The following is a 19,809-nucleotide window of genomic DNA, read 5'->3' as shown; positions in this document are numbered from 1 at the left end:
AGTCTAAGTTTATCTTCGGCTTTGTCAACAACAGATTCATAAATGGCAACACAATCTGCAGATCACTCAAGGTTCCTCAAAGCACACTGCTCCTGAGGACAGTCTTTATAACTTGCAACATTATATTTTATGTTCAAATTCAGTAATCCTTGGAGTGTATCATTTTTTCCAGGTTTTACTCCATATGGGAAATAATTCCAAAAAATTTGTAGGTGATATTAAATTCCTCCAGAAAAACAGAACCAAAAGGATGGATGGATAGATAGTAGATAGATAGATAGATGAGAGGGAATACATTAGGGGAACTGGCTCTCATGATTATGAGGAATGAGAAGTCCTACAATATGCTGAAGAACTAGAAAGTCAATAGCACAGCACAATCCAATTCCAAAGGCCTGAGAACCAGGGAACCAATAATGTGATTCTCAGTCTGAGGCCAAAGGTCTGAGAATCTGGGGCCACTGATACAAGTCATAGAGTCCAGAGGCCAGAGAACCTGGAGTCCAAATGGCCAAGGGCAGGAGAAGATGAATGTCTCAACTCTGGAAGACAGAGAGCAAATTCACCTTTCCTCTGCCTCTTTGTTCTATCTGGGCCCTCACGCACACTGGGTAAAGGAGGACCTTCCTTACTCAATGGAATAATTCAAATGCTAATCTCTCCAGAAAACCCTCACAGATGCACCCCATACCAGCTATCTGGGTACCCCTTCAGCAGTCAAGTTGATATCTTAAACTAACCATCAAATGGGCACCGTTTGAAAGTCCCCCTTCATCTCCTCAAGTAAAATGGACGACACATCTCATCCTAGACTAGTGTCTTTCAACTCTGGCCATCCTTTAGAAAGACCTGGAAAACTTTTAAAGCATACAAGAGCAGACAAACTGTCAATTCCACCTCCTCCTCCATCAATTAATCAGAGCTCAAGGGGCCTTTCTTTAAGTGACTGTAATGTAAAGTCTGCATGGGAACTACTATGCTACCGATTTACCAGCATCAGTCAAAAGTTGGTCCAAGTAGTGCAGAAATGTTCAAACTGTTACAGGCCCATGCCGAGTTAAGTACTGAAACTGAGAGGAAGTGTGTCTTACTTTGTTTGAGGAGCTGGAATAAACACTATAGTCTAAGTGATTTATAAAATACAGAAATCTATTCCTCACAGCCCTAGAGACCGGTATGCCAAGATCATGGTACTGGCTGGTTTGGCATCTGGTGAGGGCCCTATCCTGGTTGATAGAAGGTGTTCTCCAGTGTGCCCTTAGTTGGTGGAAAGGACAAGCTAGCTCCTGGGTCCTCTTTTACAAGGACCATGAATCCCATCCCTCAGTAATCCATTCTAATCACCTATCAAATGCCTCCCACATCCCAACACCATTAACCATTACACTGGTGATTGGATTTGCAACCAATATGTTTGGAGGAGACACATTCAGACCACAGCAAAATGTTTGGGAATTTTTACAGCAATATGACAAACAAGTTTATGTCTGTTGAATCTAGTTTTAAAAATAGATGAAGTAATGGCAAAAACACAGTGGGCTTCCAAAGAAACATTTTGACCCCCCCCCCCAAAAAAAAAAGACCTCTGAATAATTACGTGTCCACCTCGGGGAACAAGGACACACTGGTCCCCTTCTTTGAGCCACTAGCTCTGCAAGCTGAACACGAAGGTCAGTAATTAATTGTTCAGGCAGAGCTTTCTGAGCACCAGGGCACAAGAGGGTTAATGAGTAGGAGTGGGGAAGGTGGGGTTACAAACCAGGAACACATGCCCTCCAAGTTAGATAGATTTCTTTCTGTTTAATTGCCCTTAAAACACACACACTCTCACATAACACGGAAGGTGAGAGCTGAATGAAGTTTGCTGGGTAATGGCTTGAAATGTTTTCCTTATGAGAAGTGGTGTTGAGTTACAGCGTGCAGACCGAGAACGGGGAGGAGAGAAGAAGCATCAGCCCCAACCAGCCCCCCCTTTTCTTGGGCTTGTAGGAAGGTGGACAAGGGTTCACCGAGAAAACACAAGTGATAGGTTGAACTATCTGGTGGCTGGAATCGCCTGCTCTTGGAATGACCTAAGGGCAGTGTTTACCAGAGTTCAGCCAGGACCAGCTGAGCAGGCACCGATGCTCTACTGTGAAATGCCACGCAGGCAGAGACTGACAAGCAGTAGGAGCTGAGCTTTTCCCTCCGACTGCTGTTTCCTGCTGTGTTCAGGGGAAGGGGTGCTCTCTGGCAACTCTGCAGCTGCTACTTCTACTACTTCGGCTTCCTCTCCACTCAAGGTAAGCAGGCTCCAAGGGAGGGCAGGCTGCAAGGGAAGACTTTGCATCATGAACAAGATCCGAAAGTTTTTCCGAGGAAGTGGGCGAGTCTTGGCATTTATATTTGTAGCTTCTGTCATCTGGCTGCTCTTTGACATGGCAGCTCTCCGCCTCTCATTCAGTGAGATCAACACTCGGGTCCTCAAGGAAGACATTGTGAGGAGGGAGCAGATAGGATTCAGGGCTCAGCCCGACCAAACGAAGATCCTTTACAGCAGCAATAAAGAAGTAAAGCCTCCACTGAGAGGACATGGGAAGGGGGCGTGGGACAAAGAGCACTTCAGACAGACAGAGGAGAGAGTGCTCAAGGGTGAGAAGGACTTGCACCAAACCCAGCCAGAAAGGAAAATGCAAAATGCCCTGGGAGGGGAGGACAAAGTTTTGCCTTTGTGGCATCCTGCCCAACTGCAGACCCACCCAGTGACTCCTACCAATCAGAAGACAGAAGGGAGAGGCACCAGACCTGAAGCCTCCTCCCGCCAGGTGGCAACAAAGGAAACCGCAGCTCGGGGGGCTCAGAAAACCCCATTCAGAGAAGGCAGAGGAGCTCCATTGAACAAAACATCAGTACACACAGGACCTGTTGATATAAAACAGGAGGACCTAAAGAGTCCCAGTCCCAGCAGTGACACATCAAAACAAGCAGCTGAAAGGGACCTGAATGGGACCATTGGCCTTAGAACTGACCCGTCAAAGCAGCAATCACAGGCCGTGGCAAATGAGAGGGCACACCCTGTCAGCCCACCCGTGCCAAAATTCAGTGAAGCCATAACCTTAAGGAAAACTGAGACTCAGAGTAAGGAACTAAAGGCAAATAAACACAAAGCCAATAAGGGTCTTCCTTTTTCCAAGTTCCTTGCCAATTCCAATCTCCTAAAGAAACAATCTATTAATGAGACACAGTTGGGCATCTTGCCAAAGGATGATGGAACTGAAGTGGCTCGTGCAAAGAAACTCAATTTCTCTGAAAGCCATGTTGTGATTATAACCAAGGAGGAGGAGCTGAAGACAGATACCAAACAAGTCCCCAACTCTAAAACCAAAATTTTGTTTCCTAAAGTCCTGGGTGCAATCCAAAGTAAACACATTCCCAGGAGTAGAAGTCAGGCATCTTTTCCTTTACTCGCCTCACAGAGAGCCACTGTGTCTCAGACCAACCAAGCCTTAGCTAAAGGGACAGCACCAGCAAAAACCAACTTCACTGCCCAGGCCCAGCCTGCGGGACACAATCAAAGTCGAATAGAAGCCCTTTCACCAGAGGACAGGGGGATGCACCAAGTGTTGAGAATTGATGTGACACTTTCTCCAAGGGACCCCCAAGCCCCAGGTCAGTTCGGACTGCCTGTAGTTGTTCCCCATGGAAAGGAGAAAGAGGCAAAAAGAAGATGGAAAGAAGGAAACTTCAACGTCTACCTTAGTGATTTGATCCCAGTGGACAGAGCCATTGAAGACACAAGACCAGCTGGGTAAGATCCATTTCTCTTCTTTCTTCAACCCCAAGTACTTTGGCTTTTTTGTAGAGAGGGTTTATTTCTAGATAATTAAGGATGGTTTTGGTCACTTAGACAATTAAAGCAATATTAATCACTAGATGCCTTTCCAATCTGACTTCAGCATACTCATTGTATTCTTTCTGTAGCAATTTCTCTGAGACTTTGACCTTCACACTGCTTGGCTCATTTTCCATTTCCTTCACTCTGTTTAAAACCTGTTAAAATGATTAGATGAATTTAATCCACAATAAGGTATATTGGAATGGTAGAACTTAAAGGGAAATTTTGTTACAACAGTGACAATGAAATGAATCCCCAGTTTTGGAACTTTTCGTTTTTAGCAAGTTTGTATGAACATATTTGGGAAGGAGAACAGAGAAGGAGTCTTCTAGGCTTCCCTGGAATATCTTTTTGAGCAGAATTCTGCCTCGTGATAGGCAGTGATAGCCGTAACAACAAAGGAAGAAGCAACTATACTCCCTAAGATTTAGTGTGTACGTAGGAATGGGAATCATTTCAGAAATTTCTCATACACAGCAATAATAACATTGGAAAAAAATCTGCCAATAACCAGCAAACACCTGCAGGAGGTCCAAGAGTACAATAATGGCTTATATTTGTGGCGTGTCACTATTTACAAAAAGTCTGTGTGCATTTGGAAAACTTCATAGGAGCCCTAAAAAGGAGTTGGCAGTTATGTTTCAAATTAACAGATGTGGGTGCTCAGAAATTTTGTCATTTTGCTAGAGGCAGGGCAGCTGTAAATGGGCCTGCGTGAATTAGTTCTTGAAAGAAGCAAATTCCTAGAACTCCATCACCAAAGGTGGATCAAATAATAGACAGCTGATTTGATCCAAAAACAACTGAGTTCCTGGCTCTTTTTGAGCCACTTGTAAGTGAGGGTACTTTGTAGCCATATAAGAAGGGTTCAATAGGTTCACAGAAAAATAAAATTAAACCATAATTGTATTGTATTACATTGGGAAAATATTTGAAGTACATACAAATGAAGTATCTTTTTAAAAATTCATGGAAATGCATATTATGTAAAAAATTTGCAAGAATTTCAATTTTTTTGCAAAAAAAAATGTTCAGATAGTAGTTATAGGAATCTAACTCTTTGAAGAGCTAATTCCTAAAGGACCATTTGGAGTGGCACAACCTTAGGAAAGTTACATAACTCCTGAGCATCCTCATCTTTGGATTCAAACCACAGTGCCAGCCACCAAACCTAAAATGACCTTATCTTTTAATTCCACCTTCCCAAGATTTTTTTAAAGTACCCTCATATATGCTCGGTATGTGTGAATGTGTATTACAGCTTCAAGTGTGCCTTGATATTCAGTTCCCTGAGCTATACAATGTTATTCTGGGACCTGGAATATAGGAATATCAAGGTTGAGACTTAACACATGTGGTATATAAACAATGGCCTTGCTTGGCTTCTGTAGAAAATTTTCCTTTGTAATCTAGGTAGCCAGTAGCGGTTTAGTCAGTATTGCCAGGAGGAAGGCAGATAGGCATGTGCCTTTATTCTTGTTGGTAAGACGAAACTCTTCATTGTAATGTCAACTACAATGACACCATTTTCAATTCCTTAGTCACTGGCAAGTGATGATCACCCGGTTACTAACTGCCTGTTTATACCAAGCACCGTAGCATTTTTATTCCTCACTGTAGTGATACTGTCAGCCTTTAGGAGAATTCAAAATTACTCAAAGATGAGGAAACTGAGACCCTAAGTGGGCCTAGATGAATAAGTACTTTGAAGAATTCATTCCCTATAACTACATCACCTGGTGGATCAAATCAGGTGTATTAATTTGATTCAAATACAACGGGGTTCCTGTGATCATGGAGCTAGTAATTACACAGAAAGGATAAAAATCACGCCCCTAATTATGTTGTACTATCTTCCATTTCTTGCTGATTACCCCTGCCCCAAATCTTTAAAAATCATGCTGGACCCACTCTAACTGGAGAGCCTGTTTATTGCAATATCACATATGCCAACTTTGAATGCAAAATGCAGAGGCATGAAACAGCTGGGACACAGCTGCCTTTTCACAGGCCCTTAGTGTCACGGAAGACTGCTCTGGAATCAGACAGTGCACAGCAGCATGAGCTCCAGTTCTAAGCCAGAGAAAAGGAAGTGTGCAAGCGTCATAAGCGAGTAATAATGATGTTATCATCCATGTGATTTATAGAAGGCGTGGTGTCTCCTAGGGCTTGTTAGTTTCTGTAGTTCCTTCTGTGATGTTTAGCCTGGCAGTCCAGGAAAGTTACAATCAGGCTCTGTCTGCCTAAGCAGGCTGTCCAACCGCACGAAAAACTGACACGTGTGCATGAATGATGAGTCAAAGGGTGTGTGGCCTGGCCCCCTCCCTCTTATCACACAACCCACCTTGGCTAAATATAGGCGGCTCAGCACGCTGCAGGACTGATCATCTGCTCCACAAACAGGATGGAGGAGACTGTCCAGCCATCATAGAGCCTGCACTTGGGTCCCAACCCTCAGTATTTACAGCCCTTCTGTGCTACTCTTCCTTGAAAGAGGATCAATTATTCTGCTTTTTATCTACCCATGCTGACAATGAACATATATAAATGATGTATTCTTTAAAGAAAACACCAATGAAAAACATTTGATTCATAGGGTTGATAAGATTTGAAGTGACTTTTTTCAGTTTAATTTTATTTATGTTCACCTTTGCTCAAAAAGTATTTGCAATAGCATACAAGAATACATCACATACTAAGATTTTCTTAAATAATCAATATTTAAAATCAGCATAAAGGAACATCTGTTGTAAAATATAATAAGAAAATATGTGTGTTGGGGGCAGATACACAGAGATCTTTCATAAGGACACAGGAGGTCTAGCCTTAAAATTAGCTATAGTACCAGCCCATTGGGGTCTTTAAATTTCAAACTTTATGGAAATACCTCCCTTATTGCCTTTTCATTTCCCCCAATCCACTGCTATAAATTAATTAACATAGTAGCTGACATCTCATAATTGCTCATTGAATAAAGTTGCACCACAAAAAGGATAAAATCCATAGATTATTATATTCACTTACATTCAATTCCTCTCAGCAAAGATCATAAATAGTGGCTAATTATTATTGCCTTATGAATGAACAACTGATATACTAGGATAAGACTAAAATTAGGAAGTAGTAAAGTTATACATACACTAACTCCATTTATATGAAGTATAAAACAAGAAAAGGCAATCTTTCCCGATAGCAATTAGAATGATGATTTCTTACGTGAGATATAGAATCAGTGATAAAGAGTGTAAGGGAATTTTGGGGGTAATGAGAATGTCCAATAGTTTGACAACAATTGTGATTGCACAGCTGCATATATTTATCCCAATGAGTTGAGTTGTTCACTTCCAATCTGTTCATTACATTGTATATAAATATTACATCAATAAAACACTGTCACATTGCTCACTCAAACTTAAAAAACAAAGCAATGGAGACAAGACTGTTTTCCAAGACAACTTCCCCTACTCTAGTTCTGAATCAGACTCCTTTTTTTTCCAGACCTGCAATTCTATAATTTCCCATATTAGTCTCAAAGAACTATTCCAAGATGGTGAGATGCAATCCCACCGTGTTTTCCAAAAGCACATGAACTCCTTTCTGCGGTGTTACTCATCACGTCATTTTCAGAGCTACCTGTGTTTTCCATCCCTGCAGCATAGCCATAGACATAGTGTCCAAGGTGGCCCCTCTGCATAATGATTGTGCTAATTGCCAGGCTCTGGTATTTTATTAAATCGTTCCTTTTCAAGACTCCCTCTGTCCTTGCCTTGCATGGTGCCCACATTCAAATGCTACATTGCTCAACATCCAACTGTAGCCTTCTTCCACCTGGACTGTGACAAAGCTGTGACCTTCAAGTTCCAATGAGCTATAGTACATAGCCCTCCTTCTGAAACGTTCTTTGTTCTGAGCTCTTCAATATCTGGAGGCTTCAGCCTCTGTTTTGCTTTCTTTTTGAAAGTATAAGTTTCTGAAAGAAACTCTGTCTTGAGCTTTATTTCATATTCCCTTAGCACTGAGCACAGTGCTATGCACTCAGTGACCCAGGTTACACGGTATGGGTTTTGAAGGCATGCTTTTGGAAATTGATTTTCCTTTAAAAAGTAAATGAGAAAAAAAAAGTATATGAGAGGTAGCAATTCAAATGAAGTTTACAATAAATCTTCTGATGAAGATATAGCATTCATTTTGAATACATGGAGTATATCAATTCTATCTAGTAAATACATCTTGTTTAACACTATGATCCATTAATTTTTATTTAATTAATTAGTCCAAATATTTGTTGTTTTGGTTTTATTTTAATGTTTTGAATTTCAAGTGAGGCAATTTCATTATTTTATTTATAAGAATGTTTCATGTCAATTAATAAAATACAATTTCATTTTTCCTAGAATTTTTGTTTATAAAATATACCTAAAATGCTCTTTTGTCAGTCATTTTGAAGTTCTATATACAAACTTTTTTTATAAAAAAGCTAACCCTGGGCTGGCGCCGTGGCTCACTTGGCTAATCCTCCGCCTGCAGTGCTGACACCCCGGGTTCTAGTCCAGGTCAGGGTGCTGGGTTCTAGTCCCAGTTGCTCCTCTTCCAGTCCAGCTCTCTGCTGTGGGCTGGGAGGGCAGTGGAGGATGGTCCAAGTGCTTGGGCCCTGCACCCCATGGGAGACCAGGAGGAAGCACCTGGCTCCTGGCTTCGGATCGGCGCAGCGCGGGCCGTAGTGGCCATTAGGGGAGTGAACCAACGGAAGGAAGACCTTTCTCTCTGTCTCTCTCTCACTGTCTATAACTCTCTCTGTCTCTCTCTCTCACTGTCTAACTCTGCCGGGCAAAAATAAATAAATAAATAATTTATAAAAAGAAAGCTAATCCTGAGATTTGTTACTTACAATCTTTGGAATTTGCCCATTAGCAGTAATCAATACACATGCACACTCACATGCAGATTTTGCTGAAATGTGGTTCAATCTGCTGAGAACTCAGGACAGTTCTACTTGGAGAAATCTCTCTTTTGGCCTGCAGCTATAGTTAAGGTGAAACTCCAAAAGTGAACTCGTCCTGATCTGAATTTAGAGAAAAATGAGTCGGGAATGTTTGCTGCTAGCATTCAGTTTTAACTTACAAAGAGTTACAGCATGCTTGTTTACCACCACTATGCCATCATAGCCCCACTCAGTTGATTAATTTAATGCTTTTCCTGTAGAATTCTGGCAAGCCTCTCAATGAAGCATTTAAAAAAATGGGTCTTCATTCTCTTACTCCAGAGCAGGGAATGTCAACCAATAATTTGATTTCTTCCTACACAGCTAAAGAGAGTTTTCTTTGAGCACATATGAAAAGCAAAAGATAGCACTGAGCATTTACCACAAACCCATCTAAACTACAGAGGGGAGAGGAGAACTGTCTGAACCTTAATTTTGACTCTAGTAAGTCAAAAACTATAACTGAGTTATGAAAGAATAAAGGGGGAAGATGTGCATGAGGAGGAGGATGGAGAGAGGAAATAAACTGAACACCTACACTATCAAACATTGGTCTTCTAAAAGATGATCAGGCTGGGAGAAAGAGAAGCTTTAAAGTTAAATGAAGCTTGAATTTTTATTTTTATGTGCTATGAGTATTTTAACTGATGTAATTAGAATGCTTTTGTGAATAATAGTGACTGGAGAACGCTATCTAAAATGGATTACATAAGGGGTTGGTTTCTCTCTGAAACACCAGCCAGGAGCAGGGACACAGCTCACACGATGAGTTTAAAAGGGCTGCTTCTTGCTTTCACTCTTCCAATGGATGACAGCGCAATGACATCTGTTACATAGTGTGTGTGTGTGTGTGTGTGTGCAGGTGTGCATCAGTGAGCTCATGCGTGTTTGTGTGTCAGGGCACGATGCTCTATTTCACTGGAAAATCAGGTAAAAGAGCAGGAAATAAAAGGAAAATTTGTTTAAAAGGTCCAAGTTAGCCTCTAAGAACAAAAGTTAAATATGTACAAGAGAGGGTTACTGAGCCTTTGGATTTTTTTAATACACTCTCCCCCCGTAACTAGGGCAATAATAAGGAGAAAAATGATCAGAGATGAATGCGAAACACATTTCTGCTACTAACTCAAGGAGAAGAAAACAGTTGCACAATGCCTAATTAATGTAAAACTGAGAAATGTTAAAGCAAATCCGTGACTTTTTCTTCCTAAATACTGTCAAAGACCTAGAAATACTCCTGGGAGAGAGTAATTAGCAAATGTAGGAATTCAGCCTGTGTACACTGCTTTTTCACACCTAACCCAGGGCCCAATTTAACCACCAGCCTGATTTTATCTGGTTCCTTTTGTAATACTGCAAAGGCTATTCCTGCCCAGAATGTCACTTCCTGTTTGGCTTTCCTAGCTGACCCATTCAAAACAGAAACTCTGAATAGGGGAACAACTTTTTTTTGTTTGTTTAAGGCTCGGAAAATTAAGGGCAAATAGCAAGGTTTAGAAGCTCTACTTTGTTTAGTTTGCTTTTAAGACAGAGTTCTTTAGAGTCCCTAAGGGGGAAAAATCTTTATTATTCCAAATTCAGGTACTTTATAAATGGGTCATGCTTCTAAGTTGTTGGTATATGGACAGATGTGAGAAGTAATAATATGTAGAAAATGAGCGCTTACAAAGGCCTTTACTACCTGCTTTCTCATTAAAACCAATCCCTGAAATGGATGCCATCATCATCCCAGGTTTACCCATAGAAGAGGCAACACATACAGAAGAAGCTGAACTTTCAGTTTGTGGCAGATAATGCAGCAGGTGGCAGCGTATTTCATTCCATGTGGCATTTGCTCCCTGTTTATCTTGAGCCCACACACCATGCCAGGCAGCTGGGTCTTTCATCTTTCATGTACATCATTGCCTTTGATCCCCGCAATAGCCTTGTCAGGTTGATCAAGTTCATAAAACAGATGAAGACAAAAAAAAATAAGGCAAACAAGGAAAAGCAAAGTGACTTACCCAAGTGCCCACAGGTCACAAGTGGCTGAATTTGTTCCAATAATGTTTTTTGATTCTTCTTCATCCAGAATCATTCTACTATACCAGATGATGTCTCCCTGCCCCCTGCCACTCTCCCTTCACAGCAGCTATCATCACCTGTCACCTTGCCACAGCTCTCTGAACCTAGGGAAATCCATGCCTTGCTGAGCTTCACATGTACAACCATGCTTATTATGTTTCAGCAGTAATGTGTATCTGTGTTATATGCATGTGTATGTGTATGTATTTGTGTCTGTGAGCATTTTTATCCTCACAATGGGACTATGAAACAGAACTCTCATGTGCTTTACAGATGAAAAAAGTGAGTCCACTAAAGGACAAATAATATATGTGCTGTCCAGTAAGCTAATAGCTGATTTGAGATTCACAGGAAAACTTCCCAACTTTAAATTTCAATATTCTTTCCACAGGATAGAGTTCCTTCTTCCTTTGTTTGCTTATAATCATATGATTTTGGCATAAATTAAAACAACTTTCTTCCTGATACATAGCTCAGAGGTGCATGAGGGGAATTAGTTTTGCATGACATGTAAGTAGTCATAGAAAAATATATAGGAAATAATTTTCTATACAGGAATAAGCAGTGGATTTTCTTTAAAACTGCCCTATTACCAGAGTCCATAAATGAACAAATATTTCTGGGCTCCTACTGCATGGTGCAGCATCAGAACATGGTCCCTGGCTTCAAGGTCCCATGGCTTCATGTGTAGCAAAATGTCACACTGAAGCACAGGGTACTGCTAGAGGGAGGTAGGGAAAGGCTGGATTGGGCTTGCAAAAGAGAAGAAGCAACTGAGCTATAACAAGAAAAGGAAGAAAGTTGGAGAAGTTGGGAAAGGGAATAAAAAGGCCGATTGGGATCCTGAACGAAGTCTGCCATTTGGTGGAGGAGAGTGATGAGAACATAAATAAAGCCATAGGAGTAAGCAGAGTCCACATCACTCAGGACTTTGTTAAGGTTCTTCAAATGACCAAGGGAGAAAAGTTAGAAGTTGTTTTTAAGTCTTCATTCATTTGAGAGGCAGAATGAGAGAGAGAAAGAGATCTTCCATCTGCTGGTACAGTGTTTCGCTCCCAAAATAGCCGCAAAGGCCAGGGATGAGCCATGCCAAACCCAGGAACCAGGAACTCCATTCTGGTCTCCTGCATGTGGCAGGTACCCATTATGTTGATTTTCCAGGTGCCTTAGCAGGGAGCCTGATCTGAGGCTGAGCACCCACAGAATGGTGCCCTGATGTGCTTTGATATTGATATGCTAGTCTTAAGTGGCAACTTAAACTGTTGCATCACAAAGCTGACCCCAAGTTAAAGATTTTAAAGACACAGAAGGAACTACTTAATTTGCCTTTCCTTGGTAATCTCAAACCTGGATGGCAGGGCTTACAGGCAAATACAGCTAAAGTTGTGTAGAAAATCATCACGGTATGTGGATACTGCATGAAGACTCAAAAGTGGTATCACCCAGTCCTTTATATTACAGAGAAATTATGAAGAGAAAGCGACTTGCCCAAGATCCCACACAGCAAGAGAGATAGAACTAGCCCAGGGTGCCCTCTCTCTAGCCAATAATATTTCTGCCAACACCCTCTTCTGAGCTTCTCCCTCCCATCTCAAGGTCACTCTGGCAGCTGTTTGCTCAAAATAGACTATTCATGGGTATGTGCTGATGGGGTGGTTTATATGTCCAAGCCCAAGTCCTATTGCTATGATGGATCCAAGGAAGGGTACCTCAGGAAGCACACTTCTGGTGGACAAGGCCTCTGGAATCCAGGTGATTTGTGTGACTTAACACCTAGAAATTAGTAACCAGGTGATTCTGACTGCATGTCAGGGACATTCTTCTACCCTAAGAAGAATAGAACAGTTAAATAAAGTGAATTTTTGTAGCATTATACTCTTATCAGTGAGAGGGAAGAAAGCTCCAGCAATGCTAAGGTCTTGGGGAAAAGAATCTAATTTCAGGCAGAGCTCCTCAGATGGATGCTTGATTCTCTTTCTGATGCTTCCAAAGATACCAGAGCTTAGGGACTGAAGGCCCCTGGAGGCTCACATGAAGACTGTACTTGAATTGCAAATGGAAGCTGAGAAAATATCCTCCTCGACCTTCTGTTCAAAGCCGTGAAGATTGAGACTTGGCCCACATAGTACATTTTGACTCTCTTGAAATGAAATGAAAAATTCATAGAGATGAGAGAATGTTATCGTTCCTTCAATCTTCAGATCTGAGACTGTCTTTATTTGATAGACTACACTAAGTTCCAGTTAGAGGAAGGGCATTCAGCACACGGAAGCCCAAAGGGCAAAACACATCACTTTCTGAGTCTCCTGATAGAGGACCGAGCACCTAATAGATTCAAACTAAAGGACGGTCTGGGAAGAGGGTAGGATGCCCAGCCAAGATGTGTGTATTTGCATTGTGGATAATCACAGGTTCTCATAGGGGTTATTCATCATAAAACTTACCAAGTGTTTCAATTACCTCAACAAATCTTCACAGTCATTCTGTGATGAGGGCCTTGTAATCCTCAACCTACAAATGAGGAAACTGAGCCTCTGGATGGTTAAGTGACTTGACCATGGTCATGCAGCCAAAAAGTAGCAGAAAGGATTCAAAACTTAAGTACACTCACCATCTTTCTCAAGACGAGAGTCTTTTTGTCCTGCCACAGTAACGTATCAGCTACCTGCAGCATGGTCAAATTCTTCATGCTAGAGTCCCCAGTTGTCTGTAGTGCTTTGATTGGTTACAGTAACCTAAGCCTAGACTTCTTTCAAACAAAATAGATTGGATTAATTTTTAAAAGATTGTTTTAAGGCTGGCGCCACGGCTCACTTGGCTAATCCTCTGCCTGTGGCACCGGCACCTGGGTTCTAGTGCCAGTTGGGGCGCCGGATTCTGTCCCAGTTGCTCCTCTTCCAGGCCAGCTCTCTGCTGTGCCCTGGGAGTGCATTGGAGGATGGCCCAAGTGCTTGGGCCCTGCACCTGCATGAGAGACCAGGAGAAGCACCTGGCTCCTGGCTTTGGATCTGCGCAGCGCGCCGGCTGTAGCAGCCATTGGAGGGGTGAACCAACGGAAAGGAAGACCTTTCTCTCTGTCTCTCTCTCTCTCTCACTGTCTAATTCTGCCTGTCAAAAAAAAAAAAAAAAAAGATTGTTTTAGAAAGATATATTTCTTTGAAAGGCAGAGCTACAGGGGGAGAGGGGAGAGAAAGAGAGAGAAAGGAGAGTGATTTTCCATCTGTTGGTTCATTCCCCAAAAGGTTGCAATGGCCTGGGCTGCAAAGTTTGGGGCTGTGCCAGCCTAAAGCCAGGAGTCTGGAACTCCATCCAGGGATCCCACCTGAGTAGCAGTTACCTAAGTACTTCAGCCATCCTCCACTGCTTTCCCAGTTGCATTACCAAGAGCTGAGTCAGAGATGGAGCAGCTGGGACTCAAATCAGCACCTTATGGAGGTGGTGGCTCAACCCAATATGCCACAATGCCGGACCCTTGAGATTTATTTACTTGAGTGACAGCCAGGCAGAGAGAAAGATTTTCCATTCATTGGTTCACTCCTCATGAGGCCAAAATAGCCAGGGCTGAGAGAAGCTGAAGCCAGGAGGCAAGAACTCCAACTGTGTGCATCTCCCACATGGTTGACAGGGACCCAGGTACTTGAACCATCTCCTACTGCCTTCCAAGACACATTAGAAGGCAGTTTCATCAGAAGCAGAGCAGCTGGGACTCCAACCAGCACTCTGACGGGGGATGCCAGTGTCACAGCGCTGGCTTAACTCTCTATGCAGCAACCTGGACCTCTAGAATGGGTTAATTTTTAACTAGAGCATGGGGCTTGTAGATTCAAAATACCAATTTGTATAAAAAAAGAAATAAAAATATGATTTCTTAACCTCAGGTAAGTGTACAAACCCAAAAATACCTTGCATTTAAATTAAAGTTTACTAGAATTGTCATTCCTCTCTTAAAGAAGAAATCACTGTTTATAATGGGAAAACAAGAACAGAGGAAATTTACTTCAGCTGGGTCATTGTAGGACACCAGGACAATTGGAAAGGGTTTTCTAATATGTGCAAATGATTGCCAACATCTAAAATTGGGTACATGAGTTAATGGAGCTGAAAGGCTATCTGGTCTACCCACCATGTCTTTGAAGAAAACAACCATACTGGTTTGTCAACATGTGGAAAAACATGCCTAGCCTGTTTTATAATTCTACAGGCCTGGCCCCAATAAATACTGGAGTGGCCTGAAATATCAGTCACCTAAACCAAAACGCATTCTCAAAGTTTGTATATGAAACCACTGGTTTTCACTTCCATCCCCCCATTCCACATCCTTTAATATTTTCTTTTATCTGGATCCAACATGATCAATAGCACATAACTTTTCATAGAGTCTTCTTCAGTGTGGTTCCTTCAACACATCTAAAAGCATATGTTGTTTGTAATTGGCAGAAGTACCATTTATTTCCAGGTTGTTGGCATCTATGGGAATCCTTCATGATTTACCCTTTGGGGTTCAGTTGGTAAAATTAGGCACCATGACAGGTTGAGTGGGAAATAGAGAATCAGGTTTTGGTAACTGGAGATGTCTTTCCCAGATCTCTGAAATTCTTGAGAGCTTTTCTTCCTTTAATTTCTGAGTGGCTAGAAAACAGATCAAAAGCTACTGATTTATAAGATGAACCCATCACCTGCATGAGCCTGCCTGGTCAACTCTTCCCGGTGAATTGCCATTTGCCACTGGATGTTTCTAAAGCCAATCAAATTTTAGCCCTAAAGTAACATGCAGAACTTCACAGTGAGGCTTATTGGTTCATGCAGAATGTGTGTTGTTCACCTGCACTTTTTAGAGCTGATTTATTTTTTTTTTTTTACTCCAGATGTTAGAAAGGATACTTAAGTGAGAAATGTACATTTTCCTTTCATTTACTTTGTAGAATTGGAGATAAAAAAACATCTTAGGAAGCCATGGTTGTACTTTTGCACCCTCCCTTTCACTCAGGCTATTAAATGCCTCTGAGCTTTATTTCCTCTTTCCAAACTTGGAGTCCATTAAGGAAGATTTAACCACTTCATACCCATCCCCTCAAAATCCTCTACCACTTTTATTTCTACCCCATTTGCTCTGGTGACTCCTAGACTTGGGTTTATTTAACAATTTGTTTCTCTCATCCTACATTCATTGCTTAGCACTGGAGGAGCCAATAACACATTTGTATTTTGACAGAAACTTCAAAAGAGTGCTCAATGCACCTCAGAAACCATTTCACTTGTAGCTTTCTGGCACTCTTTCCTATTGCCCATCTTAGTCATCCTAAATATTCTCCATTTTTCTCAAGTCTCCTACCCCATCATAATAGCAAATAAATTTTCCTCCAGTTTGAGCTGCAATTTTTTTCAACACCTCACCCTATAAAGATAAACTTATCTACATACGTTGCCACTCTTTTTGTTTCCTGTCTCAAAAAGAGCCATCTCTTCTATTACTAAAGTTTAAATTTTAAGCTCCAGCCCATCTTCTTTCACCTATCCATCCAATCAATACATTTTATCAAGTTTTATTATATGCAACAATGTAGAGGCTCATACAAGGCAGATTTCCCCTCTTGGGAAGTTCTAGAAACAGAGGATGAGGAAATAAAACCGATAAATTAATGTTATGACAGGAACACAAGTGGCTATAATACAGAATACAATAATACCTAAATTGTGATAGGGAAGTCAGAGAAGGTGTCTTTGCGAGGGCAATACTCAGGCTAAGATCTTAATGAACAAAAGAAATCAGCCACGAAGGCAGGAGGGTAGCAATAGTGATAGAAACTAAGGACACAACAAATGTTGGATTTTTAATAACCTTCAAAGAACTGAAAGAAAGCAAAGGTGCATGGGAGGAGTGAGTGAGGGGATCATGGAATTGGAAAGATGAGGAGAGGTCCTTTAGGCTATGATAAAGAATTTGGATTTTTTTTCTTTGTCCCATAGGAATTGACTGAAGGATTTTAAACAGGAGAGTGGTGTGGGTCCGACAGAGAGTGAAAAAAAGAGATCGTACTAGGAGACTTCAGCAAATATCCTAGAGGAGGATTGTGGAAACTCAAGACATAGGAGTGGCATCTATGGGGGCAGGAGTCGAGTTAATTTTGGCAACACAATAGGCAGTAGTTAGTGGATTACTTTGTTCACAGTAAGGAAGAGGGAGAAGTCTAAAATGTTATCCATATTTCTTCAACAAGATATGATGATGTCATACTAATTAAGAGAAGGAATGCAAAAGAAATGGTTGGATTGGATGGGGTGAATCAAGATTTTCATTTCAGACACGTTGTATGTACTGTGCCTTTGCAGCATGCAGGGAAATTGTCAAGCAGCTGGGTCAATGTAAGAGTCTGGAATTCAGAGGAAAAATCTAACCTGGATCTAAATTTGGAAGATATTATCACACTTAAAATTATAAATATGGGTTGGATCACACAGTGACATATAACATAGAAGACAACAAAGTACAGGACCTGGCTCTGAGAATCTTCTGTTTAAAGAGTAAGAAGATCTCCATGAGTGAGATCCCAGTGGAAAGAATGGGTCATCAAAGAAGGAGGTACCTTTCTCTGAAGGGAGGAGAGAACTTCCACTTTGACCATGGCCTTGTCTAAATATGATCAGAGTCAGTGAACTCAGGGGGCTTCCATAGCCTTGGCAGCTCATGACAAGAGCCTAGGGTGATTAATGATGCCATAAACAAGAGTGTCAATTTGTTAAGTCAACAACAGGAGTCACTGTGCACTTACTCCTCATGTAGGATCTTTGTCCTTAGGGTGCTGTACATTGAGATTTAATGTTATAACTAGTACTCAAACAGTATTTTTCACTTTATGTTTCTGTGTGGGAGCAAACTGTTGAAATCTTTACTTAATGTATGCTAAACTGATCTTCTGTATATAAAGAGAATCGAAAATGAATCTTGATGTGAATGGAAGGGGAGAGGGAGTGGATAAGGGGAGGGTTGCGGTTTGGAGGGACGTTATGGGGGGGAAGCCATTGTAATCCATATTCTGTACTTTGGAAATTTATATTCATTAAATAAAAGTTAAAAAAAAAGAAAGGAAACATTAAAAAAATAAAATAAAAAATAAGTTCATGAAAACAAAAAAAAAATAAATAAAGAGTAAGAAGAGAGGGCCGGTGCCGTGGCTCACTAGGCTAATCCTCCACCTGTGGCGCTGGCACCCCAGGTTCTAGTCCCAGTTGGAGCACCAGATTCTGTCCCGGTTGCTCCTCTTCCAGTCCAGCTCTCTGCTGTGGCCGGGAGTACAGTGGAGGATGGCCCAGGATGGCCCAAGTGCTTGGGCCCTGCACTCACAAGGGAGACCTGGAGGAATGCGGTGCGCCAGCCGCAGCGGCCATTGCGGGGTGAACCAACGGCAAAGGAAGACCTTTCTCTCTGTCTCTGTCTCTCTCACTGTCCACTCTGCCTGTCAAAAAAAAAAAAAAAAAAAAAAGAGAGAGAGAAGGATGAAGGTAAGAAGAAGACTGTAGGGAAAAAGCCAGTGAGTGATGGATGAAAAGCACGAGAATGTAGTATCTCACTGGACAAGCAAACAAACAAACAATCTGAGTGCAAAGGAAGAAGGCTAGATTTGTCAGTTTAGTCAACACTAATTTAAGTTTCATCAGTGTCAGCAAACCTCATTACCCCCTCATCTATCTTTTTTTAAGATTTATTTATTTATTTGATTTATTTATTTATTTATCTGATTGACACACAGAGAGAAGGAGAGGGAGGGAGGCAGGGAGGGAGGGAGAAAGAGAGAGAGAGAGGTCTTCAATCCACTGGTTCACTCCCCAATTGGTCGCAATGGCCGGAGCTGTGCTAACTTGTAGCCAGGAGTTTCTTCTAGGTCTCCTACGTGGTTGCAGAGACCCAAGGACTTGGGCCATCTTCTACTGCTTTCCCAGGCCATAGCAGAGAGCTGGATTGGAAGTGGAGCAGCTGGGCCGCAAACTGGCACCTATATGGGATGCTGGCACTGCATGCAGAGGCTTTACCCACTACAACACAGTGCCAGCCCCCCTCATCTATCTTTGATTATATGCTTCATTGTTCTCTAAGCTCACCATTCCCTCCTAGCCTTTTGGATGATAACAACCAGGGATTCTGAGAACTGGAGTCTTACATTAGAGTTCTTTTTTTTCTTTTGTTAAAGAAATTTCAGAGTTTAAAATTTATCTTTTTCCAACATTGACTTTTATCTGTGGGAATTGTTCATATTTATTTAACTAAATCTGACAATTTTTAATTTAGTGCTTAAAAATCTATCAATTTATAATCTTCCTTTTTCTAATTATTTGCTTTTCTAAATTGGATTTCAAAACTATAATTCATAAATTCATAATTCGGTATCACAAATTAAATATTTCATGAATTTTAAACTCCTATACTTTAAATGTAAAAAAAGTATGATTACTAGGTATGTAGATTTAAAGTAAATGCACCTTTTGTTTAGGGGTATGGAAGTTATTCAACCATTCAAAGAAATAGTAGATTCATCTCTTTCTTAAAAAAAGAAAAACATCATATTTGTTACTTTGATTTATTAAGCCCTGTGGCAGACAGAAAGAAATGATCTTCCAAAAATACATGTATTTAATTCCTAATTCTCAGAACCTGTAACTGTTTTGTGTTAAAGAGTGAATATTACCTTATGTGACAAATGATGTAACTAAGTTAAGGATCTTGAAAAGAAAGAATATATTGTGAGTTATCTAAATAAGCCTTAAATGGCCTAAATTTAGGGCTAGCCAGGTTTGAATCCACAAGTATTCTTATAAAAGAGAACCACACAGAAGTTCGACATGAGGATATGGAGAGGAATGTAAAGACAGGCAAAGACTTGAGTGATGCAGCCCCATG

The 19,809-nt window shown here is 41.2% G+C and overlaps 1 protein-coding gene across 1 annotated transcript in view; it reads left to right on the top strand.

Moving 5' to 3' along the window:
* Positions 1-1,797: 1,797 nt before the first annotated feature.
* GALNT5 (polypeptide N-acetylgalactosaminyltransferase 5) overlaps positions 1,798-19,809 on the top strand; it is a 52,071-nt gene continuing 34,059 nt past the window's right edge. The window contains exon 1 of the mRNA XM_002712143.5: positions 1,798-3,787. Within this exon, the coding sequence (XP_002712189.1) occupies positions 2,331-3,787 (1,457 nt within the window). The 5' untranslated portion in view covers positions 1,798-2,330. The remainder of the gene's footprint in view (positions 3,788-19,809) is intronic.

The sequence above is a fragment of the Oryctolagus cuniculus genome, chromosome 3 (assembly GCF_964237555.1).
Source record: "Oryctolagus cuniculus chromosome 3, mOryCun1.1, whole genome shotgun sequence".
NCBI lineage: Eukaryota > Metazoa > Chordata > Mammalia > Lagomorpha > Leporidae > Oryctolagus > Oryctolagus cuniculus.
The sequence above is the reverse complement of the archived record's forward strand: the minus strand, read 5'-3'. Positions and strand labels throughout refer to the sequence as shown.